The 27,856-nt window shown below is 44.0% G+C and overlaps 1 protein-coding gene across 1 annotated transcript; it reads left to right on the forward strand.

Moving 5' to 3' along the window:
• The first annotated feature begins 395 nt into the window (after positions 1 to 395).
• Positions 396 to 27,856, forward strand: LOC129857592 (FAST kinase domain-containing protein 4-like). The gene is made up of 11 exons (XM_055926017.1): positions 396 to 484; positions 1,079 to 1,579; positions 1,797 to 2,117; positions 9,230 to 9,404; positions 23,576 to 23,733; positions 23,869 to 23,979; positions 24,354 to 24,498; positions 24,660 to 24,911; positions 24,987 to 25,098; positions 25,168 to 25,282; positions 27,221 to 27,856. The coding sequence occupies exons 2-11, from the start codon at positions 1,163 to 1,165 to the stop codon at positions 27,320 to 27,322; spliced, it is 1,908 nt and encodes a 635-aa protein (XP_055781992.1). The 5' UTR covers positions 396 to 484; positions 1,079 to 1,162; the 3' UTR covers positions 27,323 to 27,856.

Below are 27,856 nucleotides of genomic sequence, written 5' to 3' on the forward strand. Positions count from 1 at the left end.
TCCGCCAGATCAGAGGCATTAGGGATGACCAGGGATGTTTTCTTGATAAATGCATATATTGGACGATTTTTCTGCTAAGCATTCAAAATGAGTACTTTTGGGTGTCAGGGAAAATGTATGGAGTAAAAAGTACATTATCTTTTTAGGAATGTAGTGAAGTAAAACTTGTCAAAAATATAAATAGTAAAGTAAAGTACAAATACCCCAAAAAACTTCTTAAGTAGTACCTTAAAGTATTTTTACTTAAGTACTTTACGCCACTGTGTGTATCTAATTCTATGGGTTCCGCGTATAGACATAAAGACCAGGTTATGCAATTAAAAAAGTCGACTTAAAGTGCCTTGAAACAAGCAGACCAATCGCAGCTTCGTCCGACAATCATGTGACACCGGTATCTTTGATGAGGTCATTTTCTTGCGACTATTGCTGACAGCGCCATGTGAATGTCGCCTTCGTCCACTTGCTATCTAGCTTATTTATCAAGGTAAGAACAGTCCTTTAAAGATAGAAATGGCAGCTACATGTATTTATGTCTCCACAAGACCCGTTATAGGTGTACTTGTGAATGCAGAGAATGTTGCCAGTCTGAGTTTCATAATTGTAATGGCTAGAACGGCATAAACCCTAGTCGACAAGGTCAGAATACGCTTGATGGCATCTCAGCTTTTGAGACAGGAATGTTGCTAGTAACGTTAATTCAGTTCAGTCTACTATGACTAGTTGCCACAACCGTGTCTATTCATTGATTTCCTGCAAGTGTTTTGCTTGTAGTAGTACAGCCTACACGATTGTTGACACAATGTTATGTTACACAAAACAATCCCCGCGTTACTGTTACTAATTGCTAAATCGTCTCAAGATAGCTAGGCTAAGCTTGTTGACAGCAGTCCGTGGCCGGCAGACTACGGAGAATAAGAATATATAGTCCTTGTCATAAAGTTGCACATTATGGGGTTGTTTGGGCATCGCAACATGTGATTGTACGTTCAGAATCCCCAAAATAATGAGAACCACTGAGTGATATTCACTATCTTGAATTAACTCTCTCTCGCTCTTTCCCTCTCTCACTCGCTCTCAGGTGTTAGCATGGTGACTCTGGCTGCTGTGTTGTGAATAGGATTCTCGCTGCTCTCTCTGGCCTCGCGCTGCTCTCTATTCCTCCATGACCAGCCGTCTGTTGGGCCGATGTGCCCGTCTCCTCCCCAGGGCCACCCCCCAGGCCTTAGCCACCGCTGCCCGCCTGCCTACGCCTGCAGCTGGGCCAGCAAAGCCGCTGTGGGCCCAGGCCTGGCGGCAGCCTGTGGTAAGGGGACTATGTGAGGGCAGGAGTTTGGTCAAAGAAGAGTATCCCATCGAGCCCAAACGCACCCAGCTGGATGAGCTCTTAGAGAGGGCCCAATCTCCACAGGATGTCCTGCAGGCGTGGGCGGCACAAGGAGGAAAGGCCAATCAGGCGGCTAAGACTCTGGTTCAGCTTGTCAGATTGGCTGGGAGAGAGAAAGGTGGGGCTAAAATGGACCAATTTGAGCTGCTGAATGATCCCAGACTGCTGGACATAATGGACACAGTTATTGCACAGGTAGGAGAGGGTGCAGTAAGAAGGGGCAGGGGACAGGTGGGGTGAGAGTAGATAAGTGGAGGGTTGAGAGCGTATGAAGATGGGTAAGGAGGGGTGAAAGTAAGAGACATGGGGCAGGTTACAGTTAGGACAGAGGGTGGCTTAAAATATTCACAAAAACTTCGGTGCTCTCAGAGTTTCTTTTGAGTGTTTGTAAATTGACTGTCTCTTCCCCCAGGTAGCGTCAGTGTGGAATGGTACGCTGGTCTCTCTGCTGCGCTCCCTCTCTATTCTGGGTATTCCTCCTACAGCTGCAGTACAACGCTCCATCCAGACAGAGGTGCTGTGGCGTGTACGCAGACTCTCCTACAAACAGCTGTCTTTCCTGGCAGACTGGGGAGCAGGGCGGAATGGTCAGATGGAGGTGTTGCTGGTGAGCGCAGCGCTGAAACAGCTGGAGCTCCGCTGGACTGAGATCGCTGACGCCAGAACAGTCAGTACCCTGATGGCTAGGGCTGGACATCTCAGTCCTGCACTGATGGACAGACTGGAGGATAAGGTAACGAGCACCTACAGTGGCTTGCGAAAGTATTCACCCCCCTTGACATTTTTCCTATTTTGTTGCCTTACAACCTGGAATGAAAATCAATTTTGGGGGGGTTTGTATCATTTGATTTACACAACATGCCTACCACTTTGAAGATGCAAAATATTTTTTATTGTGAAACAAAAAAGAAATAAGACAAATTAAACAGGACTTGAGTGTGCATAACTATTCAACCCCCCCAAAGTCAATACTTTGTAGAGCCACCTTTTGCAGCAATTACAGCTGCAAGTCTCTTGGGGTATGTCTCCATAAGCGTGGCACATCTAGCCACTGGGATTTTTGCCCATTCTTCAAGGCAAAACTGCTCCAGCTCCTTCAAGTTGGATGGGTTCCGCTGGTGTACAGCAATCTTTAAGTCATACCACAGATTCTCAATTGGATTGAGGTCTGGGCTTTGACTAGACCATTCCAAGACATTTAAATGTTTCCCCTTAACCTCTTGAATGTTGCTTTAGCGGGATGCTTAGGATCATTGTCCTGCTGGAAGGTGAACCTCCGTCCCAGTCTCAAGACTGAAAAGTGTTTCCACAAGAATTTCCCTGTATTTAGCGCCGTCCATCATTCCTTCAATTCTGACCAGTTTCCCAGTCCCTGCCGACGGAAAACATCCCCACAGCATGATGCTGCTACCACCATGCTTCACTGCGGAGATGGAGTTCTCGGGGTGATGAGAGGTATTGGGTTTGCGCCAGACATAGTGTTTTCCTTGATGGCCAAAAAGCTCAATTGTAGTCTCATCTGACCAGAATACCTTCTTCCATATGTTTGGGGAGTCTCCCACAGGCCTTTTGGCGAACGCTAAACATGTTTGCTTAATTTTTTTCTTTAAGCAATGGCTTTTTTTTCTGGCCACTCTTCCATTAAGCCCAGCTCTGTGGAGTGTACGGCTTAAAGTGGTCCTATGGACAGATACGCCAATCTCCGCTGTGGAGCTTTGCAGCTCCTTCAGGGTTATCTTTGGTCTCTTTGTTGCCTCTCTGATTAATTTCCTCCTTGCCTGGTCTGTGAGTTTTGGTGGATGGCCCTCTCTTGGCAGGTTTGTTGTGGTGCCATATTCTTTCCATTTTTTAAATAATGGATTCAATGGTGCTCCGTAGGATGTTCAAAGTTACAGATATTTTTTTATAACCCAACCCTGATCTGTACTTCACAGCTTTGTCCCTGACCTGTTTGGAGAGCTCCTTGGTCTTCATGGTGCCGCTTGCTTGGTTGTGCCCCTTGCTTAGTGGTGTTGCAGACTATGGGGACTTTCAGAACAGGTGTGTGTATTTATACACTGAGATCATGTGACAGATCATGTGACACTTAGATTGCACACAGGTGGACTTTATATAACTATTTATGTGACTTCTGAAGGTAATTGGTTGCACCAGATCTTATTTAGGGGCTTCATAGCAACGGGGGTGAATACATATGCACGCACAACTTTTTGAATTTTTTGAAACCAGTTTTTTTTAAATTTCACTTCTTCACCAATTTGGACTATTTTGTGTATGACCATTACATTAAATCCAAATAAATACATTTAAATTACAGGTTGTAATGCAACAAAATAGGAGAAACGCCAAGGGGGTGAATACTTTTGCAAGGCACTGTATACTATTAACCCCACACTACGCTTATTAAGTTATCAAATAGACATACACTACTGTCTATATGTATTTGGACAGTGAATAAAAATACATTTAAATTGTTGCTATACTCCAGCATTTTAGATTTGAGACAGAATGTTTCATATTAGGTGACAGTAAAGAATCTTTTATTTTAGGGTATTTTCATACATATCTGTTTTACTGTTTAGAAATGAAAGCACCTTTATGTATCTAGTCCCTCCATGTTTTTTTTTTAAATGTATAAGTATTTGGACAAATTTACTTGAAGTGTGTTAAAGTAGTCAAGTTTTAGTACTATTTGTCACTATTCCTTGCACGCAATGATTAGGGATGGGCATTTTACATTTTTTTGACTGTTCGAATACGCGCATAATTCTTTCCTGAGTACTACCATTTTTCTAAATATATTTTTAGAACACAAGACTGCACTGGAAAGAAATGTGCGCATTTATCTATAGGCCTATGCCAACAGTGCTTGACAATGCCACATTTATCATAACCATTATAGATAACAAATCGTAATTGCTAAATTGCTCCATATACACAGTGTTCGTTCAATAAAAAAGCAAGTGCCATTTAAGATTAATTTATTGAAACCTTAATATTAACTGGTTATATTATATCATGGAACACGATCTTCAAAAAGGCAGTAACCTCAGCAGTGGCGCTTGCTTGTAGAAACATATGTCTGTGCAATGGCATAGGCTTGCTTTGTTAATTTAGCAGACAAGATGCTATTATTTCCCGAGCCCTTATCACAGTCAAGACACCTATTTTATAGTAAAAAAAAACATGATGTTCTATAACAGAATATTTTTCAAAATCAAAAAGTTGCCTCTGCGAAGTGATGTGTATCTTGGGATCTGGAACTCTTATTCTCAGTGATCATTTGAAGACGGCTCAAAAAATGTTTTCGAAATCTGTCTTTTCAATATAAAGATGTTCTATTTAGTTTATTTTGCCTGTTCTTTGTAATTGGATTCACAATTCCACATTGAACACTGCATGGTGAGGAATTACGGCCACCACTTCTGTTTGGTGAGTAGGCCCGCTCTTTAACTTTATCAAACTAATGTTTTTGTGTATTTTCAGTGTGGAACCTGTCTATGTTTAGAGGGGTTATAGCTCAGGCTAAACAATTCTAAATGGCACTAGCAGTTCACAAAGTAGCCTCAGCAGAAAATAGACGGGACACAATTATTCCAGAACTGCAGATCGTTGTTGAAACATATTTTCCAACATCAATCAACCAGTCCATTTTTAATATGTGATAAAACTGTCGTCATTTGGCAAGGAATGTAGCTTGTGTATCCCATCAGTTAGCTACGGTTTAAAAATGTTATCGAGATTTTTTTCTGTAGGCCTAACTGGAGCTTGTGTGCATACTCAGCACCCGTGTGTGTAGGGAGCGGTCGGAACACAATAAAGTGAATGAGACGGTGGGGAAAGGGAATTTTGGGAGAGAATTGTGTGATGCTTGGTTTCTTTTTTGTTATGCTCTGCAAATGCACATGTACAAATAGAACATTAGAGTCAAAGCAAATTGACTTAGTCAAGAAAACATTTAGAAAAGATTCAGGCCAAAATGTTACTTGCCTGTTCGGGCAGCCACAATGCACATTCTATCGAATAGTTTTACAGTATTAGATTTTTTTAAGTCTCTGGAAAAAGATCAAGACTTGACGTCCGTTTGAGTACTCGATTACTCATGCCCATCCCTAGAATATATCAAGCTTGTGACTCAACAAACTTGTTGGATGCATTTGCGGTTTGTTTTTGGTTGTGTTTTGGATTATGTTTTGCCTAATAGGAACTCAATGGTGAATAATATCTTGTGCCATTTTGGAGTCACTTTTTTATTGTAAGTAAGAATGGATGTTTCTGAACACTTCTACATTCATGTGGATGCTACGATGATTATGGATAATCATGAATGAATTGTGAAAAATGGTGAGTGAGGAAGTTAGAGGCACAAAGATCATACCCCCCAAAAAAATGCTAACGTTAGAGTGCTAACTGTTCTTCCTTCAGAAAAGCATGTGTCAAAGACATTGTGCAAATCAACAAAGTTATCGTTCACATCCGCTTGTAAATGTCCAAATTCACCAAAAATGACATTTCGGTAGCTTCTACCTATATACAGTGCCTTCAGAAAGTATTCAGCCCGTATTCTAAGATGGATAGAAAATATACTCTACCGTTCAAAAGTTTGGGGACACTTATTTCCTTATTTTTGAAAGAAAAGCACTTTTTTTTTTTTGTCCATTTAAAATAACATTACATTTATCAGAATTAGTGTAGACATTGTTAATGTTGTAAATGACTATTGTAGCTGGAAGACACAGATTTCTTTATGGAATATCTACATGCGTACAGAGGTCCATTATCAGCGTACAGAGGTCCATTATCAGCAACTGTCACTCCTGTGTTCCAATGGCACGTTATGTTCGCTAAGTTGATCATTTTAAAAGGCTCATTGACCATTAGTAAATCCTTTTGCAATTATGTTAGCACAGCTGAAAACTGTTGTTCTGATTTTAAAGAAGCAATGAACTGGCCATCTTTAGACTAGTTGAGTATCTGGAGCATCAGCATTTGTGGGTTCGATTACAGGCTCAAAATGTCCAGAAACAAATAACTTTCTTCTGAAACTCATCAGTCTATTATTGTTCTGAGAAATGAAGGCTATTCCATGCAATAAATTGCCAAGAAACTGAAGATCTCGTACGTGGTGTACTACTCCCTTCACAGAACAGCGCAAACTGTCTCTAACCAGAATAGAAAGAGGAGTGGGAGGCCTCGGTGCACAACTGAGCAAGAGGACATGTACATTAGTGTCTAGTTTGAGAAACAGCGACTTCAACTGGCAGCTTCATCAAATAGTACCCGCAAAACACCAGTCTCAACGTCAACAGTGAAGAGGCGATTCTGGCCTTCTAGGCAGAGTTCCTCTGTCCAGTGTCTGTGTTCTTTGCCCGTCTTAATCTTTTATTTTTATTGGCCAGTCTGAGATGTCTTTTTCTTTGCAACTCTGCCTAGAAGGCCAGCATCCCGGAGCTGCCTCTTCACTGTTGACTCTAGAGTTCCTCTGTGTGGAGATGGGAGAACCTTCCAGATGGACAACCATCTCTGCAGCACTAAACCAATCAGGCTTTTATGGTAGAGTGGCCAGAGGGAAGTCACTCCTCAGTAAAAGGCACATGACATCCCACTTGGAGTTTGCCAAAAGGCACCTAAAGACTCTCAGACTATGAAAAACAAGATTGAACTTTTTGGCCCGAATGCCAAGCGTACCATCTGGGGGAAACCTGGTACTATCCATACGGTGGTAGCAGCATCACGCTGTGGGGATGTTTTTCAGCTGCAGGGACTGGGAAACTAGTCAGGATCGAGGTAAAGATGAACGGAGCAAAGTACAGAGAAATCCTTGATGAAAACCTGCTCCTGAGCGCTCAGGACCTCAGACAGGGGCAAAAGTTCATCTTCCAACAGGACAAATACCCTAAGCACACATCCAAGACAACGCAGGAGTGACAAGTCTTTGAATGTCCTTGAGTGGCCCAGCCAGAACCCAGACTTGAACCCAATCAAACATCTCTGACAGAGCTTGAGAGGATCTGCAGAGAAGAATCAGAGAAACTCCCCAAATACACGTGTGCCAAGCTTGTAGTGTCATACCCAAGACGCCTCGAGGCTGTAATCGCTGCCAAAGGTGCTTCAACAAAGTACTGAGTAAATGGTCTGAATAGTTTTGGAAATGTGATATTTAAGGGCTTGTAAGTAAGCATTTCATGGTAAGGTCTGCACCTGTTGTATTCGTGGGCATATGACAAATACAATTTGATATTTCAGTTTATTTAAAAAAAAAAATCCAAAATGTCGACCTGTTTTTGCTTTTTTATTGTATGTAGATTGAAATATGATTTAATACATTTTAGGATAAGGTGGTAACGTAACAACAAAGTGGGAAAATTCAAGGTGTTTGAATACATTCCGAAGGCACTGTATGTATAACTTTGAGCTGGATTGCCTGTCTTTGCAATTCATTTATTTTAGTTTGCGCTTGTTAGCATATTTAGCTAGCAGCCTCCTTGGAAATTCTCTATTACTTGTGCTAATTTTGTTAGCATTCTGGTAATGGATGCCAATGGGCTTTTTTGAATTTTTCTTGTCGCTCCGTTGTGTACTAAGCCGGTAATACCGTAGATCCCAGGGTGAGAAAAGGACATTATGACGACATGAAAATCTGGATACTGCTCAACCCTTCCATCTGGTCCTGTGGCCTTGTGAATGTTAACCTGTTTTAAAGGTCTTCATCATATCGGCTACGGTGAGCGTGATCACACTGTCATCTGGAACAGCTGGTGCTGTCACGCATGGTTCAGTGTTGCTTGCCTGGAAGCGAGTGTAGAAGGCATTTAGCTCGTCTGGTAGGATCGTGTCACTGAGCAGCTCGCGGCTGGATTTACCTTTTGTAATCTGGGATAGTTTGCAAGCCCTGACACATCCGACGAGCTTCAGAGTTGTTGTAGTAGGATTCAATCTTAGTGCTGTATTGACGCTTTGCCTGTTTGATGGTTCATCGGTAGGCGTAGCGGGATTTCTTTATAAGCGTCTGGGTTAGTGTCCCGCTACTTGAAACGGTAGCTCTAGCCTTTATCTCAGTGCTGATGTTTTCTGTAATCCATGGCTTCTGGTTGGGATATGTACGTACGGTCACTTTAGGGACAACGTCATCAATGCACTTATTAATGAAGTGACGATGGAGTTTACTTCATCGGATGAGTCCTGGAACATATTCCAGTCTGTGCTAGTGAAACAATCCTGTAGCTTAGCATGAGCTTCATCGGACCACTTCCATATTAAGCACGTCACTGGTTCTTCCGGTTTGAGTTTTTGCTTGTAAGCAGGAATCCGTTTCAGAGAAACATAGGATATTACAGTTCTTCAGGTCATTATCAGGATTAATTTAGTAGTGTTCAGAAACATCTTATCTACTCACTCAGACAGAACATTACTCCAGTCATCATTTACAATTCAGTTACTATTGGGCAAAACACAACCAAAACAAACTGCAAATACATCCAACAAGTTTGTAGAGTCACGAGCTTGATGAAGTCATTGCATTTAAGGAATTTGGGACCAAATGCTAAACGTTTGACTACTTTGATACACTACTGTATAAGTGAATTTGTCTAAATACTTCTTCACATGGGCAGACTAAATACATAGTGCTTTCATTTCTAAACACTAAAACATATGTATGAAAATACCTCAAAAGGTGACATTCTGTACAGTTGGCTCATATGAAACACATCTCAAAATCTGAAATGCTGGACTATATAGCCATTAAAAAAATATAACGTTTGCTTCACTATCCAAATATGCAACTGCCACCATCAAATCTCTCAACCCAACCCTCCTTTTCTTTTCTCTCTGTTCCCACCCCAGGCGTTAGAGCTAGCTGAAGGGTTTGGGGCGGAGGATATCCGCAGGGTGTGTGTGTCTCTGGCATCTCAGGGACGCCGGTCAGTGCCTCTGCTCAGAGCTCTGTCCTACCACTTCCTACAGAAACCCTCAACAGACCTTACCACACCGCTACTGTTGGACCTCGCCTACGCATATGGTACACACACACACCTGACTAAAATATTTCACTTGTTGTGGATATTACATTTGTTTTATTTTTTAACTGTTATTTCAAGTCATTTCATCTCCATAGAGCTGCTGCCTATGCTGTCTGACAATCACTATTGGGTAGTTCCTCAAAGTAAACAAAGCATACTGGGATTTTTTCTCTAGTGAAACTGCAATGTGCGCATTGAGCTCCCAGAAAAAAATTGAAAGTAATGGAATTCAAATAATTGAATCTATGTAGGTCAATAAGTTGTTTTAAAAACCGAACAATAACCAAAATGTCTGTTAATTGCTCAGCAGTAATATAAACACACATAATCTGGAGATGTAAAAGGATGTGCCACAGGGTTGAATGCTGGTACCATTGTTATCCTCCTCCTTTGTTAACAATCTACCTAACATCAAACTACCTGCGGTCAACTGATATTTCAGCTGTGAATTTTTCAGTATTGCAACAGATTTAAAGGGGGCAAGTATATTTATATTTCCACACTGAAGTCGAAATAACACTCTGTAATTGTGAAAATGATGATATGCCCTTTTGGTGTAAGAGCTGTTTGAAAAAAATGCCTGTGGCCTCATTTATCAAAGTGCGTGCACAAAAAAACTATTTAACCTTGCGTGCGACAGTTTTCCCATAAAGGTTGGTATTTATCCATTTTGAACTTGATGGGAAAGTGTGTGCATCTCCACGCAAATCTCAAACCATGTTGTGTGAACCACAACTTCTAGTGGTTCACACATGAGTAGCTCGGCAAACACTTCTGAATGTACATGCAATTTTCACGTGCTTCACTGCAAATTTCTTCTGATGTAATTTAAGCATTGACATGGATTCTGAACATCCAATTTCGTTGGTTCTCTATGAACAATTGTAATTTTAAGAGTGAAAAATTAAACAGAACATCATTTGGGAAGATGTATAAAACATAATTGGGGTTAAAATGTCAGATTTTATAGGGGAAGAGTTGCAGGGGCATAGCAGGATATCTTATAAGCATCTGGATTAGTGGTCCGCTCCTTGAAAGCGGCAGCTCTAGCCTTTAGCTCAGTGCGGATGTTGCCTGTAATCCATGGCTTCTGGTTTGGCTCCCGAGTGGAGCACGGTATAAGGCACTGCATCTCAGTGCTTGAGGTGTCACGACAGACACCCTGGTTCGATTTAAATTTAATAAATGTACGTCACTGTGGGGATGACATCGTCAATGCACTTATTGATGAAGCCGGTGACTGAGGTAGTATTCTCCTCAATGCCATTGGATGAATCATGGAACATATTCCAGTCTGCTAGCCAAATCAAATGTATTTATATAGCCCTTCTTATATCAGCTGATATTTTTATTTATTTATTTTTTATTTAACCTTTATTTAACCAGGTAGGCAAATTGAGAACACGTTCTCATTTACAATTGCGACCTGGCCAAGATAAAGCAAAGCAGTTCGACACATACAACAACACATAGTTACACATGGAGTAAAACAAACATATAGTCAATAATACAGTGAAAAAAAATAAGTCTATATACAATGTGAGCAAGTGAGGTGAGATAAGGGAGGTGAAGGCAAACAGATATATGTATAAATAAATAAAAATATAAAAAGGCCATGGAGGCGAAGTGAGTACAACACAGCAAGTAAAATAAAAAATAAAAAAACACTGGAATGGTTGGTTTGCAGTGGAAGAAAGTGCAAAGTAGAGACAGAAATAATGGGGTGCAAAGGAGCAAAATAAATTAATAAATAAATAGAGTAGGTAAAGAGGTAGTTGTTTGGGCTAAATTGTAGATGGGTTATGTACAGGTGCAGTAATCTATGAGCTGCTCTGACAGCTGGTGCTTAAAGCTAGTGAGGGAGATAGGTGTTTCAGAGATTTTTGTAGTTCGTTCCAGTCATTGGCAGCAGAGAACTGGAAGGAGAGGCGTCCAAAGGAAGAATTGGTTTTGGGGGTGACTAGAGAGATATACCTGCTGGAGCGCGTGCTACAGGTAGGTGCTGCTATGGTGACCAGCGAGCTGAGATAAGGGGGGACTTTACCTAGCAGGGTCTTGTAGATGACCTGGAACCAGTGGGTTTGGCGACGAGTATGAAGCGAGGGCCAGCCAACGAGAGTGTACAGGTCGCAGTGGTGGGTAGTATATGGGGCTTTGGTGACAAAACGGATGGCACTGTGATAGACTGCATCCAATTTATTGAGTAGGGTTTTGGAGGCTATTTTGTAAATGACATCACCGAAGTCGAGGATTGGTAGGATGGTCAGTTTTACAAGGGTATGTTTGGCAGCATGAGTAAAGGATGCTTTGTTGCGGAATAGGAAGCCAATTCTAGATTTGACTTTGGATTGGAGATGTTTGATGTGGGTCTGGAAGGAGAGTTTACAGTCTAACCAGACACCTAGGTATTTGTAGTTGTCCACATATTCTAAGTCAGAGCCGTCCAAAGTAGTGATGTTGGACAGGCAGGCAGGAGCAGGCAGCGATCGGTTGAAGAGCATGCATTTGGTTTTACTTGTATTTAAGAGCAGTTGGAGGCCACGGAAGGAGAGTTGTATGGCATTGAAGCTCGCCTGGAGGGTTGTTAACACAGTGTCAAAAGAAGGGCCAGAAGTATACAGAATAGTGTCGTCTGCGTAGAGGTGGATCAGAGAATCACCAGCAGCAAGAGCGACATCATTGATGTAAACAGAGAAGAGAGTTGGTCCAAGAATTGAACCCTGTGGCACCCCCATAGAGACTGCCAGAGGCCCGGACAACAGACCCTCCGATTTGACACACTGAACTCTATCAGAGAAGTAGTTGGTGAACCAGGCGAGGCAATCATTAGAGAAACCAAGGCTGTCGAGTCTGCCAATGAGGATGTGGTGATTGACAGAGTCAAAAGCCTTGGCCAGGTCAATGAATACGGCTGCACAGTATTGTTTCCTATCGATGGCGGTTACGATATCGTTTATGACCTTGAGCGTGGCTGAGGTGCACCCATGACCAGCTCTGAAACCAGATTGCATAGCGGAGAAGGTGTGGTGTGATTCGAAATTGTCGGTAATCTGTTTGTTGACTTGGCTTTCGAAGACCTTAGAAAGGCAGGGTAGGATAGATATAGGTCTGTAGCAGTTAGGGTCAAGGGTGTCCCCCCCTTTGAAGAGGGGGATAACCGCAGCTGCTTTCCAATCTTTGGGGATCTCAGACGACACGAAAGAGAGGATGAAGAGGCTAGTAATAGGGGTGGCAACAATTTCAGCAGATAGTTTTAGAAAGAAAGGGTCCAGATTATCTAGCCCGGCTGATTTGTAAGGGTCCAGATTTTGCAGCTCTTTCAGAACATCAGCTGACTGTATTTGGGAGAAATAGAAATGGGGAAGGCTTGGGCGAGTAGCAGAGGGGAGGGCAGTGCTGTTGTCCGGGGTAGGGGCAGCCAGGTGGAAAGCATGGCCAGCCGTAGAAAAATGCTTATTGAAATTCTCAATTATAGTGGATTTGTCGGTGGTGACAGTGTTTCCTATCTTCAGAGCGGTTGGAAGCTGGGAGGAGGTGTTCTTATTCTCCATGGACTTTACGGTGTCCCAGAACTTTTTTGAATTTGTGTTGCAGGAAGCAAATTTCTGCTTGAAAAAGCTAGCCTTGGCTGTTCTAACTGCCTGTGTATATTGGTTTCTGGCTTCCCTGAAAAGTTGCATATCACGGGGGCTGTTCGATGCTAATGCAGAACGCCATAGGATGTTTTTCTGTTGGTTAAGGGCAGTCAGGTCAGGAGAGAACCAAGGGCTATATCTGTTCCTGGTTCTAAATTTCTTGAATGGGGCATGCTTATTCAAAATGGTGAGGAAGGCATTTTTAAAAAATGACCAGGCATCCTCTACTGACGGGATGAGATCAATATCCTTCCAGGATACCCCGGCCAGGTCGATTAGGAAGGCCTGCTCGCTGAAGTGTTTCAGGGAGCGTTTGACAGTGATGAGTGGAGGTCGTTTGACCGCTGACCCATTACGGATGCAGGCAATGAGGCAGTGATCGCTGAGATCTTGGTTGAAAACAGCAGAGGTGTATTTGGAGGGCAAGTTTGTTAGGATGATATCTATGAGGGTACCCGTGTTTACGGAATTGGGGTGGTACCTGGTAGGTTCATTGATAATTTGTGTGAGATTGAGGGCATCAAGCTTAGATTGTAGGGTGGCTGGGGTGTTGAGCATGTTCAAATTTAGGTCGCCTAGCAGCACGAGCTCTGAAGATAGATGGGGGGCAATCAGTTCACATATAGTGTCCAGAGCACAGCTGGGGGCAGAGGGTGGTCTATAGCAGGCGGCAACGGTGAGAGACTTGTTTTTAGAGAGGTGGATTTTTAAAAGTAGAAGTTCAAATTGTTTGGGAACAGACCTGGATAGTAAAACAGAACTCTGCAGGCAGTCTTTGCAGTAGATTGCAACACCGCCCCCTTTGGCCGTTCTATCTTGTCTGAAAATCTTGTAATTGGGGATAAAAATGTCTGAATTTTTGGTGGTCTTTCTAAGCCAGGATTCAGACACGGCTAAAACATCCGGGTTGGTAGAGTGTGCTAAAGCAGTGAACAAAACAAACTTAGGGAGGAGGCTTCTAATGTTAACATGCATGAAGCCAAGGCTATTACGGTTACAGAAGTCATCAAAAGAGAGCGCCTGGGGAATAGGAGTGGAGCCAGGTACTGCAGGGCCTGGATTCACCTCTACATCACCAGAGGAACAGAGGAGGAGTAGGATAAGGGTACGGCTAAAAGCTATGAGAATTGGTCGCCTAGAGCTACTAGAGCAGAGAGTAAAAGGAAGTTTCTGGGGGCGATAAAATAGTTTAAAGGAATAATGTACAGACAAAGGTATGGTAGGAGTGCTGTACAGAAACCCAGCCCAAAACCCCAAACGGCAAGCAATGCAGGTGTACAAGCACGGTGGCTAGGAAAAACTCCCGAGAAAGGCCAAAACCTAGGAAGAAACCTAGAGAGGAACCAGGCTATGAGGGGTGACCAGTCCTCTTCTGGCTGTGCCGGGTGGAGATTATAACAGAACATGGCCAAGATGTTCATAAATGACCAGCATGGTCAAATAATAATAATCACAGTAGTTGTCGAGGGTGCAGCAAATCAGCACCTCAGGAGTAAATGTCAGTTGACTTTTCATAGCCGATCATTGAGAGTATCTCTACCGCTCCTGCTGTCTCTTGAGAGTTGAAAACAGCAGGTCTGGGGCAGGTAGCACGTCAGGTGAACAGGTCAGGGTTCCATAGCCATAGGCAGAACAGTTGAAACTGGAGCAGCAGCACGGCCAGGTGGACTGGGGACAGCAAGGAGTCATCATGCCAGGTAGTCCTGAGGCATGATCCTAGGGCTCAGGTCTTCCGAGAGAGAGTTAGAGAGAGCATACTTAAATTCACACAGAACACCGGATAAGACAGGAGAAGTACTCCAGATATAGCAAACTGACCCTAGCCCCCCGACACAAACTACTGCAGCATAAATACTGGAGGCTGTGACAGGAGGGGTCAGGAGACACTGGCCCCATCCGATGATACCCCCGGACAGGGCCAAACAGGAAGGATGTAACCCCACCCACTTTGCCAAAGCACAGCCCCCACACCACTTGAGGGATATCTTCAACCACCAACTTACCATCCTGAGACAAGGCCGAGTATAGCCCACAAAGATCTCCGCCACGGCACAACCCAAGGGGGGGGGGGGGGGGGCGCCAACCCAGACAGGGAGACCACGTCAGTGACTCAACCCACTCAAGTGATGCACCCCACCTAGGGACGGCATGAAAGAGCACCAGTAAGCCAGTGACTCAGCCCCTGTAATGGGGTTAGAGGCAGAGAATCCCAGTGGAGAGAGGGGAACCGACCAGGCAGAGACAGCAAGGGCAGTTCGTGGCTCCAGTGCCTTTCCGTTCACCTTCACAATCCTGGGCCAGACTACACTCAATCATATGACCCACTGAAGAGATGAGTCTTCAGTAAAGACTTAAAGGTTGAGATCGAGTCTGCTTCTCTCGCATGGGTAGGCAGACCATTCCATAAAAATGTAGCTCTATAGGAGAAAGCCCTGCCTCCAGCTGTTTGTTTAGAAATTCTAGGGACAATTAGGAGGCCTGCGTCTTGTGACCGTAGCGTATGTGTAGGTATGTACACAGGACCAAATCGGAAAGATAGGTAGGAGCAAGCCATGTAATGCTTTGTAGGTTAGCAGTAAAATCTTGAAATCAGCCCTTGCCTTAACAGGAAGCCAGTGTAGGGAGGCTAGCACTGGAGTAATATGATCACATTTTGGGGTTCTAGTCAGTGCTAAATACGGCTGATAGAATCCTAACTGAAGTTTATTTAGTGCTTTATCCGGGTAGCCGGAAAGTAGAGCATTGCAGTAGTCTAACCTAGAAGTAACAAAAGCATGGATACATTTTTCTGCATCATTTTTGGACAGAAAGTTTCAGATTTTTGCAGTGTTACGTAGATGGAAAAAAGCTGTCCTTGAAACAGTCTTGATATGTTCGTCAAAAGAGAGATCAGGGTCCAGAGTAACGCCGAGGTCCTTCACAGTTTTATTTGAGACGACTGTACAACCATCAAGATTAATTGTCAGATTCAACAGAAGATCTCTTTGTTTCTTGGGACCTAGAACAAGCATCTCTGTTTTGTCCGAGTTTAAAAGTAGAAAGTTTGCAGCCATCCACTTATGTCTGAAACACAGGCTTCTAGCGAGGGCAATTTTGGGGCTTCACCATGTTTCATTGAATTGTACAGCTGTGTGTCATCCGCATAGCAGTGAAAGTTAACATTATGTTTTCGAATGACATCCCCAAGAGGTAAAATACACTGCTCCAAAAAATAAAGGGAACACTTAAACAACACAATGTAACTCCAAGTCAATCACACTTCTGTGAAATTAAACTGTCCACTTAGGAAGCAACACTGATTGACAATAAATTTCACATGCTGTTGTGCAAATGGAATAGACAAAAGGTGGAAATTATAGGCAATTAGCAAGACACCCCCAATAAAGGAGTGATTCTGCAGGTGGTGACCACAGACCACTTCTCAGTTCCTATGCTTCCTGGCTGATGTTTTGGTCACTTTTGAATGCTGGCAGTGCTCTCACTCTAGTGGTAGCATGAGACGGAGTCTACAACCCACACAAGTGGCTCAGGTAGTGCAGTTCATCCAGGATAGCACATCATTGCGAACTGTGGCAAAAAGGTTTGCTGTGTCTGTCAGTGTAGTGTCCAGAGCATGGAGGCCCTACCAGGAGACAGGCCAGTACATCAGGAGACGTGGAGGAGGCCGTAGGAGGGCAACAACCCAGCAGCAGGACCGGTACCTCTGCCTTAGTGCAAGGAGGTGCACTGTCAGAGCCCTTCAAATGACCTCCAGCAGGCCACAAATGTGCATGGGTTGTTGCTGGGTTGTTGCCCTCCTACGGCCTCCTCCACATCTCCTGATGTACTGGCCTGTCTCCTGGTAGGGCCTCCATGCTCTGGACACTACGCTGACAGACACAGCAAACCTTTTTGCCACAGTTCGCATTGATGTGCCATCCTGGATGAACTGCACTACCTGAGCCACTTGTGTGGGTTGTAGACTCCGTCTCATGCTACCACTAGAGTGAGAGCACCGCCAGCAGTCAAAAGTGACCAAAACATCAGCCAGGAAGCATAGGAACTGAGAAGTGGTCTGTGGTCACCACCTGCAGAATCACTCCTGTTTTGGGGGGTGTCTTGCTAATTGCCTATAATTTCCACCTTTTGTCAATTCCATTTGCACAACAGCATGTGAAATTTATTGTCAATCAGTGTTGCTTCCTAAGTGGACAGTCTGATTTCACAGAAGTGTGATTGACTTGGAGTTACATTGTGTTGTTTAAGTGTTCCCTTTATTTTTTTGAGCAGTGTATATATATATATATATATATATAGTGAAAACAATAGTGGTCCTAAAACGGAACATTGAGGAACACCGATATGTACAGTTGATTTGTCAGAGGACAAACCATTCACAGAGACAAACTGATATCTTTCCGACAGATAACATCTAAACCAGGCCAGAACTTGTCCGTGTAGACCAATTTGGGTTTCCAATCTCTCCAAAAGAATGTGGTGATCGATGGTATCAAAAGCAGCACTAAGGTCTAGGAGCACGAGGACAGATGCAGAGCCTTGGTCTGACACCATTAAAAGGTAATTTACCACCTTCACAAGTGCAGTCTCAGTGCTATGATGGGGTCTAAAACCAGACTGAAGCATTTCGTATACATTGTTTGTCTTCAGGGAGACAGTGAGTTGCTGCGCAACAGCTTTTTCAAAAAGAAATGTGAGGAATGGAAGATTCGATATAGGCCGATTAGTTTAAAAAGAAATATTTTCTGGGTCAAGGTTTGGCTTTTTCAGGAGAGGCTTTATTACTGCCACTTTTAGTGAGTTTGGTACACATCCGATGGATAGAGAGCCACTTATTATGTTCAACATAGGAGGGCCAAGCACAGGAAGCAGCTCTTTCAGTAGTTTAGTTGGAATAGGGTCCAGTATGCAGCTTGAAGGTTTAGAGGCCATGATTATTTTCATCATTGTATCAAGAGATAAAGTACTAAAACACTTGAGTGTGTCCCTTGATCCTAGGTTCTGGCAGAGTTGTGCAGACTCAGGACAACTGAGCTTTGGAGGAATATGCAGATTTAAAGAGCATGGCTTTCGACCTTCGACTCTCCCGAGCCCGTACGGGAGTTGTAGCGATGAGACAAGATAGTAATTACTAGCAATTGGATACCACGAAAATTGGGGGTAAAATAAAAAAAATGTAGTTCCTCAGTTAGGTGGTTAACTGATTTTTGTCCTCTGACGTCCTTGGGTAGGCAGAGGGAGTCTGGAAGGGCATCAAGGAATCTTTGGGTTGTCTGAGAATTTATAGCACGACTTTTGATGCTCCTTGTTTGGGGTCTGAGCAGATTATTTGTTGCGATTGCAAACATAATAAAATGGTGTTCTGATAGTCCAGGATTATGAGGAAAAACATTAAGATCCACAACATTTATTCCATAGGACAAAACTAGGTCCAGAGTATGACTGTGACAGTGAGTAGGTCCAGAGGCATGTTGGACAAAACCCACTGAGTCGATGATGCCTCCGAAAGCGTTTTGGAGTGGGTCTGTGGACTTTCCATGTGAATATTATAATCACCAAAAATTAGAATTTTATCTGCTATGACTACAAGGTCCGATAGGAATTCAGGGAACTCGGTGAGGAACGCTGTATATGGCCCAGAAGGCCTGTAAACAGTAGCTATAAAAAGTGATTGAGTAGGCCTCAGATTTCATGACTAGAAGCTCAAAAGACGAAAACAACTTCTTTTTTTTTTTGTAAATTGAAATTTGCGGTTTTAAATGTTAGCAACACCTCCGCCTTTGCGGGATGCACGGGGGATATGGTCACTAGTGTAACCAGGACGTGAGGCCTCATTTAACACAGTAAATTCATCAGGCTTAAGCCATGTTTGTCAGGCCAATCACATCAAGATTATGATCAGTGATTAGTTCATTGACTTTAACTGCCTTTGAAGTGAGGTATCTAACATTAAGTAGCCCTATTTTGAGATGTGAGGTATCACGATCTCTTTCAAAAATGGCAGGAATGGAGGAGGTCTTTATCCTAGTGAGATTGCTAAGGCGAACACCGCCATGTTTTGCCCAACCTAGGTCGAGGCACAGAGACGGTCTCAATGGGGATAGCTGAGCTGACTACACTGACTGTGCTAGTGGCAGACTCCACTAAGCTGGCAGGCTGGCTAACAGCCTGCTGCCTGGCCTGCACCCTATTTCATTGTGGAGCTAGAGGAGTTAGACAGGGCTCTATGTTGGTAGATAAGATGAGAGCACCCCTCCAGCTAGGATGGATTCCGTCACTCTTCAGCAGGCCAGGCTTGGTCCTGTTTGTGGGTGAGTCCCAGAAAGAGGGCCAATTATCTACAAATTCTATATTTTGGGAGGGGCAGAAAACAGTTTTCAACCAGTGATGAGTTGTGAGACTGCTGTAGAGCTCATCACTCCCCCTAACTGGGAGGGGCCAGAGACAATTACTCGATGCTGACACATCTTTCTAGCTGATTTACACGCTGAAACTATGTTGCGCTTGGTGCCCTGACTGTTTCATCCTAACATCGTTGATGCCGACGTGGATAGCAATATTTCTATACTCTCTACACTCGCCAGTTTTAGCTTTAGCCAGCACCATCTTCAGATTAGCCTTAACGTCGGTAGCCCTGCCCCCTGGTAAACAGTGTATGATCGCTGGATGATTCGTTTTAAGTCTAATACTGCGGGTAATGGAGTCGCCAATGACTAGGGTTTTCAATTTGTCCGAGCTAATTGTGGGAAGCTTCGCCGTCTCAGACCCCGTAACGGGAGGAGTAGAGACAAGAGAAGGCTTGGCCTCAGACTCCGACTCGCCGCTTAATGGGGAAAACCAGTTGAAAGTTTGTGTCGGCTGAATGAGCGACACCAGTTGAGCATTCCTACAGCATTTCCCTCCAGAAGCCACGCATCCGCGTCATCTGACCACTTCCGTATTGAGCGAGTCACTGGTACTTCCTACTTTAGTTTTTGCTTGTAAGCAGGAATTAGGAGGGTAGAATTATGGTCAGATTTGCCAAATGATTTGCTGGAGAAAGCTTTGTATGTTTTTTTGTGACATGCTGGTAGAAATGAGGTAAATCAGATTTAGGTTTGCAACACTATTTGCCAAGAGTTTTCATCCATACTGTTCGTGGTTGTTTATTTACCAACACAGATGGATGCTGGCACTAAGACTGCACTCAGTCAGCTGTATAAGGAAATAAGCAAACAGGAAACCGCTCACCCAGAGGTGGCGCACCTAGTGGCTGGGGATTTTAATGCAGGGAAACTTAAATCAGTTTTACCTAATTTCTATCAACATGTTAAATGCGCAACCAAAGGGGAAAAAATTATAGATCACCTGTACTCCACGCACAGAGATGCATACAAAGCTCTCCCTCGCCCTCCATTTGGTAAATCTGACCCCAATTCTATCCTCCTGATTCCTGCTTACAAGCAAAAATTAAAGCAGGAAGCACCAGTGACTCGGTCTATTAAAAAAAAGTGGTCAGAAGAAGCAGATGCTAAACTACAGGACTGTTTTGCTAACACAGACTGGAACATGTTCCAGGATTCTTCCGATGGCATTGAGGAGTACACCACATCAGTCACTGGCTTTATCAGTAAGTGTATCGAGGACGTCGTCCCCACAGTGACTATACGTATATACCCCAACTAGAAGCCATAGATTACAGGCAGCATTTGCCCTGAGCTAAAGAGTAGAGCTGATGCTTTCAAGGTGCGGGACTCTAACCCGGAAGCTTATAAGAAATGCTGCTATGCCCTCCGACGAACCATCAAACAGGCAAAGCGCCAATACAGGGCTAAGATTGAATTGTACTACACTGGCTCTGACGCTCGTCGGATGTGGCAGGGCTTGCAAACTATTACAGACTACAAAGGGAAGCACAGCCGCAAGCTGCCCAGTGACACAAGCCTATCAGACGAGCTAAATTACTTCTATGCTCGCTTCGAGGCAAGCAACACTGAGGCATGCATGAGAGCTGTTTCAGACGACTGTGTGATCACGCTCTCCGTAGCCGATGTAAGACCTTTAAACAGGTCAACATTCACAAGGCCGCAATGCCAGACGGATTACCAGGACGTGTGCTCCGGGCATGTGCTGACCAACTGGCAGGCGTCTTCACTGACATTTTCAACATATCCCTCACTAAGTCTGTAATACCAACATGTTTCAAGCAGACCACCATAGTCCCTGTGCCCAAGAACCCTAAGGCAACCTGCCTAAGTGACTACAGACCCGTAGCACTCGCATCCGTAGCCATGAAGTGTTTTGAAAGGCTGGTAATGGCTCACTTTAACACCATTATCCCAGAAACCCTAGACCCACTACATTTTGCATTCCGCCAAAACAGATCCACAGATGATGCCATGTCTATTGCACTCCACACTTCCCTTTCCCACCTGGACAAAAGGAACACCTACGTGAGAATGCTATTCATTGACTACAGCTCAGCGTTCAACACCATAGTACCCTTTAAGCTCATCACTAAGCTAAGGATCCTGGGACTAAACACCTCCCTCTGCAACTGGATCCTGGACTTCCTAACGGGCTGCCCCCAGGTGGTGAGGGTAGGTAGCAACACATCTGCACGCTGATTCTCATCACTGGAGCCCCTCAGGGGTGCGTGCTCAGTCCCCTCCTGTACTCCCTGTTCATCCACGACTGCGTGGCCAGGCACGACTCCAACACCATCATTAAGTTTGCCGATGACACAACAGTGGTAGGCCACAACAACGAGACAGCCTACTGGGAGGAAGTCAGAAACCTGGCCGGTTTTTGCCAGAATAACAACCTATCCCTCAACATAATCAAGACAAAGGAGATGATTGTGGACTACAGGAAAAGGAGGACTGAGCACTCCCCCATTCTCATCAACAGGGTTGTAGTGGAGCAGGTTGAGAGCTTCAAGTTCCTTGGTGTCCACATCACCAACACACTATCATGGTCCAAACACACCAAGACAGTCGTGAAGATGGCACGCAAAGCCAATTCCCCCTCAGGAGGCTGACTTTGGCATTGGTTCTACAGCTGCACCATCAAGAGCATCCTGACTGGTTGCATCACTGCCTGGTAGTGCAACTGCTCGGCCTCCGACCGCAAGGCACTACAGAGGGTAGTGCGTACGGCCCAGTACATCACTGGGGCTAAGCTGCCTGCCATCCAGGACCTCTACATTAGGTGGTGTTGGGAAGGCCCTACATTTTTTTCGAAGACCCCAGACACCCCGGTCATAGAATGTTCTCTCTGCTACAGCATGGCAAGTGGTACTGGAGCGCCAAGTCTAGCACAAAAAGGCTTTTCAACTATTTTTACCCCCAAGCCATAAGACGCCATAAGACTCCTGAACAAGTAATCAAATGGCTACCAGGACTATTTGCATTGTCGTCGCCCCCCCCCCCCCCAAACCCCTATTTTACGCTGCTGCTACTCTGTTTATCATATATGCATAGTCACTTTAACCATACCTACATGTACATACTACCTCAATTAGCCCGACTAACTGGTGCCTGTATATAGCCTCGCTACTGTTATTTTTCACTGGTTTTTATTTCTTTACTTATCTATTGTTCACCTAATACCAATTTTTTATTTAAAAATCGTACTGTTGGTTAGTAAGTAAGCATTTCACTGTTGTATTCGGCGCATGTGACAAAAACTTTGATTTCATGCTTGTGTTGATTTACTAACTCGCCTACGAATCCTCACAAGGCACCCCGACCTTCGCCCCCTGTATTTCTGTCTTTTCTTCACACGAATGACAGGATTTTGGGCCTGGAGAAGCAGTATATCCTTCAGGTCGGACTCTTTTTAAAGAAAATATTTGTCCAGTTCGAGGTGAGTAATTGCTGTTCTGATGTCCAGAAGCTCTTTTCGGTCATAAGAGACAGTAGCAGCGACTTTATGTTAAAATAAGTTACTAACAGAATAACACAGTTGGTTAGGAGCCCGCCACAGCCATCCTCTCCGGCGCCATTATTTAAGTGTTCAATGATTTTATATATATATATATATATATATATATATATATATATATATATATATATATATGAAAACGTGTATATGTTGCTTGCCTGTGACAGTTTGATAAATCCCAATAATTTGAGGTACACGCAAATCCTAGAATCTCCAAGTACGCCAGAATTGAGAAAGACATGTACACACGTTTGATGAATGAGGCCCCTGGAATTTCAGCCTGTTCAGGCGAGATGGAACTTTTGGCCCACATCATGATCTGATTATAATAGACCAATGATTGTTCATCTGGGTAAGTGGTGGGCTCTAGACCATCCTATCAGCCAATCAGGGCTGTGTATGTAAATATCTTTATATTTTCTAATGCTCACACAATCTGACAATTTCAAGTGCCAAAGGAGGTTCAGGGAAATAAATTATAAAAAATATTTTCATTAATTGAACAGTGATTTGTTCGACAGTTTGATAATTTCACAATAAAATTACAAAGACTGCATGGGGGCTTTAAATGCTCTCTCTCGCTCTCTCTCTCTCTCTCTCTCTCTCTCTCTCAGGGAAGTTGAATTTCCACCACTCCCAGGTCTTCCAGCGATTGGCAGCCGAGTTGTTACCCAGAATGCCAGAGATGAGTTCTGCCGATGTCACTCGCTGCGCCAAATCACTAGCCTTCCTCAAGTGGCTCCATCTCCCATTGTTTGAGGCATTCACTGAGGTCCGCACACACTAAGACACCGTTAAACACATCTCAAACTGATAGGATCATCTCCTAGCCCTCTTGATTAACCAATGTTGCTTAACTCATCCTCTCTTATTTTCTTCCTTTGTTTGATTTTTAAAAACTATTCAGCACTACAGCGTGAACAGTCAGAAGTACAGCACACTGCAGCTTTGTAACCTGCTCATGTCATTGGCCAGGCTCAACTTCCAGCCCAGCAAAGGGGAGGAGTTCTACAAGAAGGTAAACAATGAGAGTAGCAATTTGTTTGTTTATTTACCTGATGCTGTTTATTTATTTATTTTGTAACCTTTATTTAACTAGGCAAGTCAGTTATGAACAAATTCTTATTTACAATGACAACCTACCCCGGCCAAACCCGGACGACGCTGGGCCAATGGTGCTCCGCCCTATGGGACTCCCAATCACGGCCGGATGCGATGCAGCCTGGATACTCAAGGATAAATATTGTGTAGAACAGACGGTTCTCAGTCATGTCAGTGTTGCACATTACAGTTCTATCAACTTTAGCTGATGAGGGGAAGAGGCTTTTGGCTAGAGTACCTTCCCAGAATGTAGTCCGTGTTTGTCATCTGTCTCCTCCTGTGTGTATGTAGGTCCACTCTGCCCTGGAGGGTGTTCTCCCCAGCCTGGAGGCGTTCCTGCAGACAGACGTGGTGTGGTCTCTGTGTGTGTTACAGCAGGCCAAGCCCCAGCACATCACGGCCCTCACTCAACACACACATGTTGCCAAACTCTCAGGTAAACACACATGCACACTCTAGTACTGGTCCACCACAGGAGATGGCAGCAAAGGACCGATCCACTGATGTTCTGTGTTAATAGCCCTGTGCTTTCTCAGCTGTACAGACTTGGGTGATTCTGATGATTTTATGTTGCGTTGCTATATTGCTGTTTTACAGAAGGCAGTCTGTCTCGAGTGGAGAACTATCGCCTGAAACTCCTCCACATCATTGCTACCCTCCAGTTAGAACACCCAGAGTCTCTGTCCTCCACCCTGCCTACAGAGGCCATGTTGCTTCCCTCCACCCTCGGCCGGGACTCCCCCCTCTCCCCTCTACAGACTGGGCTGAAGGGGGCCCTGGGTAATCTGGTGGGGGGGAAAGCAGAGGCCCTACGTACCGGGGTCAACACTATATATGGCTGGACCATAGGTGAATACACGCACACACACACATAAACACTTTAAGGCTGGAACAACAGGTGACTGACGTGTTGTGTCCAATAAGATGGAGAGCTGGTGGTGGACAGTGAAATGAAGCCAATGGACCTGGTGACCCTGACGGCCCCTCACCTGCCTGGAGGAGGCGGAGCCAAGTCCTTACCTGAGGGGGCATGCAGGTGAGGGAAGAAGGTTGTCTGTGTTGGTGGGTGTGTGCGTTTGTGTTCTGACAGTCCTTCTCTTTGCAGGTTAGCATTCCTGACCTGGGAGTTTCCTAACTATGGCTCCAGGAGTAAAGATCTGCTGGGAAGATTCACCATGATGAGACGGCACCTCAAACTGGCTGGCTTTATCCTTGTAGAGGTATGGAGGGATGACTAGGAGAGAGGGGGCAGTGGACTGAAAGAGACATTCTGGCAGTCATTATGACAGTCACTGTCCATCGCACACACAAACCCTAACCACAGCATACACACCACCTCCACTTTGGGTGGTGACCATTCTTGATACTCACAGGAAACAAAAAGGAGGACCAAGGCACTCTTCATATAATGAATTAAAATACCTTTATTTGTATGGCATGTTCAATGGAAACAAAGTTGTAAAACTCTGACGTGTTTCGGCTGCATGGCCTTTGTCAGGGAGTTCTCACGGGGAAACTGTTGAGTGTGGAAAAACCCAGCAGTTCTTGACACAAATCGGAGCACCTGGCACCCTCTGCCATACCCTGTTCAAAGACACTAAAATCTTTTGCACACATACACAATCCATGTCTCAAAGCTTAAAAATCCTTCTTTAACCTGTCTCCACCCCTTAATCTACACTGATTTGAAGTGGATTTAACAAGTGACATCAATAGGGGGTCACAGCTTTCATCTGGTCAGTCTGTCATGGAAAGAGCAGGTGTTCTTAATGTTTTGTACACCCATTGTATAAAATATTGTGAATATAGCTTGGAAGATAGAACAATGGGACTCAGGGTAACGACAATGTTTGTTTCCAACTCTAGGACAGTTTTCCTCAAGAAATTAACTCTAGTGGCTAATGCTGGCTAGCGGTGTATCGTATGATGCTAAAGTTGGCTAGCTAATGCTATAGAAAGCGATCTAATGCTGATGTAATGCTGCATCATGCAGGGCCGGGTTGGTCTGTCTCCCTGAAGGATGCCAGTTATAAAAAGGCCTGATAGTCAGTCAGTAGCCTGGAGAATAGCAGCAGCAGCTCTCTCATCTAGGCCAAGCTCCTTAGCCAATCCCAGCTCTCTCGCTCTCTCCCTCTCTCATCCAGAACAATCGCATTAGCCAATCTTACTGCTCTCTCATCTAGGCCAATTGCGTTAGCCTGAGAACTGTGGTGCATGCTGGGTAAACTAGTAAACTGATGAGACTGTCCTTCTCCCCTCGCACGTCATTAGGCAAATTACGTTTACAGTGGTGGATCCCAAAATAAATGTGTGAAGTGATCATTACCAATTAGATAATTGTTCAAGACTTTTTATAATTAAAATAATAAGTAGCATATTGTTTTACATTTTTCTTTTTATATATATATATATATATATATATATATATATATATATATATATATATATATATATATACACACACACACTGTACCAGTCAAGTTTGGACACACCTACTCATTCTAGGGTTTTTCGTTTTACTATTTTCTACATTGTAGAATGATAGTGAAGACATCAAAACTATGAAATAACACGCATGGAATCATGTAGTAACCAAAAAAGTGTTAAACAGATAAATATATTTTTAAGTAGACACCCTTTTCTTGACGACAGTTTTGCACACTCTTGACGTTCTCTCCGGTTGTGGCTAGCTGTAACACAGCCTGGGATCGAACCCGGGTCTGTAGTATGCCTCAAGCACTGCGATGCAGTACCTTAGACCACTGCGTCACTTGGGAGGCCCTATCATATCGTTTTTAAACGTGCATGTTTTTCTCTACTGACGAAACAAAAGCTGATTTTAAAGTTGGTGTCAGATTTCCAAACTTTTCCGCGGTAGGATACACATGAGTATTCTCGATGAAAGATGGCTATTGAGGAGGGGAGGACACTCGTCCTACTAACGAATTGACACACTCCTCAACCACTTATTGGTTTCTGGGGGATGGAGGACAGAAGACTGAGGATAGACTTTTGCCCAAATGAGAAAACCCTCTAGATTGTCTCCAAACCTGATTTGCATAAAAACACTACTGTGTGTATGTCCGCTATAGTATTGCAAGGTAAAGAGTATTATTGATAGACAAACCACTGAATCTGTACTTTCTGTCCCTCCCTAGGTGCCATACTATGAGTGGCTGGAGCTGAAGTCTGATTGGCAGAAAGGGGCGTATGTGAAGGATAAGATGGGGAAGGCCATTGCTGAGGAAATGGCGAAGTGAACTAGGCCAAACAGCAGAAGTCTGGTTCAGTTCTAGACTCAATTGGACTGGAAAGAGGAGAGCCAGGATGCCAAGGACGGCTCACCAGAACCAATCTGGTCACAAACAACTCTGAACAGCAACCACACACACACACACACACACACACACACACACACTAATCAACCCACTCTAAAACAAGCCGCTCGGTGGAAAATCTCTTTTCTTGTTTTATCTTTGGTTGCCTTGCCGATGCGTGGGGCTTTCCTTGTTACCATGGAGATGGCCCCTGAGTTCTGTATGCTGAAGAGAGCAAACAGAGGGAGAAAGAGAGAGTGGGCCCTACAGCAGAAAGCAAGGGAAGAAAGACCTCTGTTGCTAAGGATATGTGTCCCTAAGTGACACTCAACGAGAATAGAGAGCAGCATCATAGAATCCATGCCCCAATGAATGTTAAAAGCTGTGTATCACCTGTGAATAGAGTGGTCTAATTAAATTATCAATATGAGCTTTGAGTGATATGATTTAATAAATTATTTTACGCTTTAATTTTGA

Source organism: Salvelinus fontinalis, chromosome 6 (assembly GCF_029448725.1).
Source record: "Salvelinus fontinalis isolate EN_2023a chromosome 6, ASM2944872v1, whole genome shotgun sequence".
Classification (NCBI taxonomy): Eukaryota; Metazoa; Chordata; class Actinopteri; order Salmoniformes; family Salmonidae; genus Salvelinus; species Salvelinus fontinalis.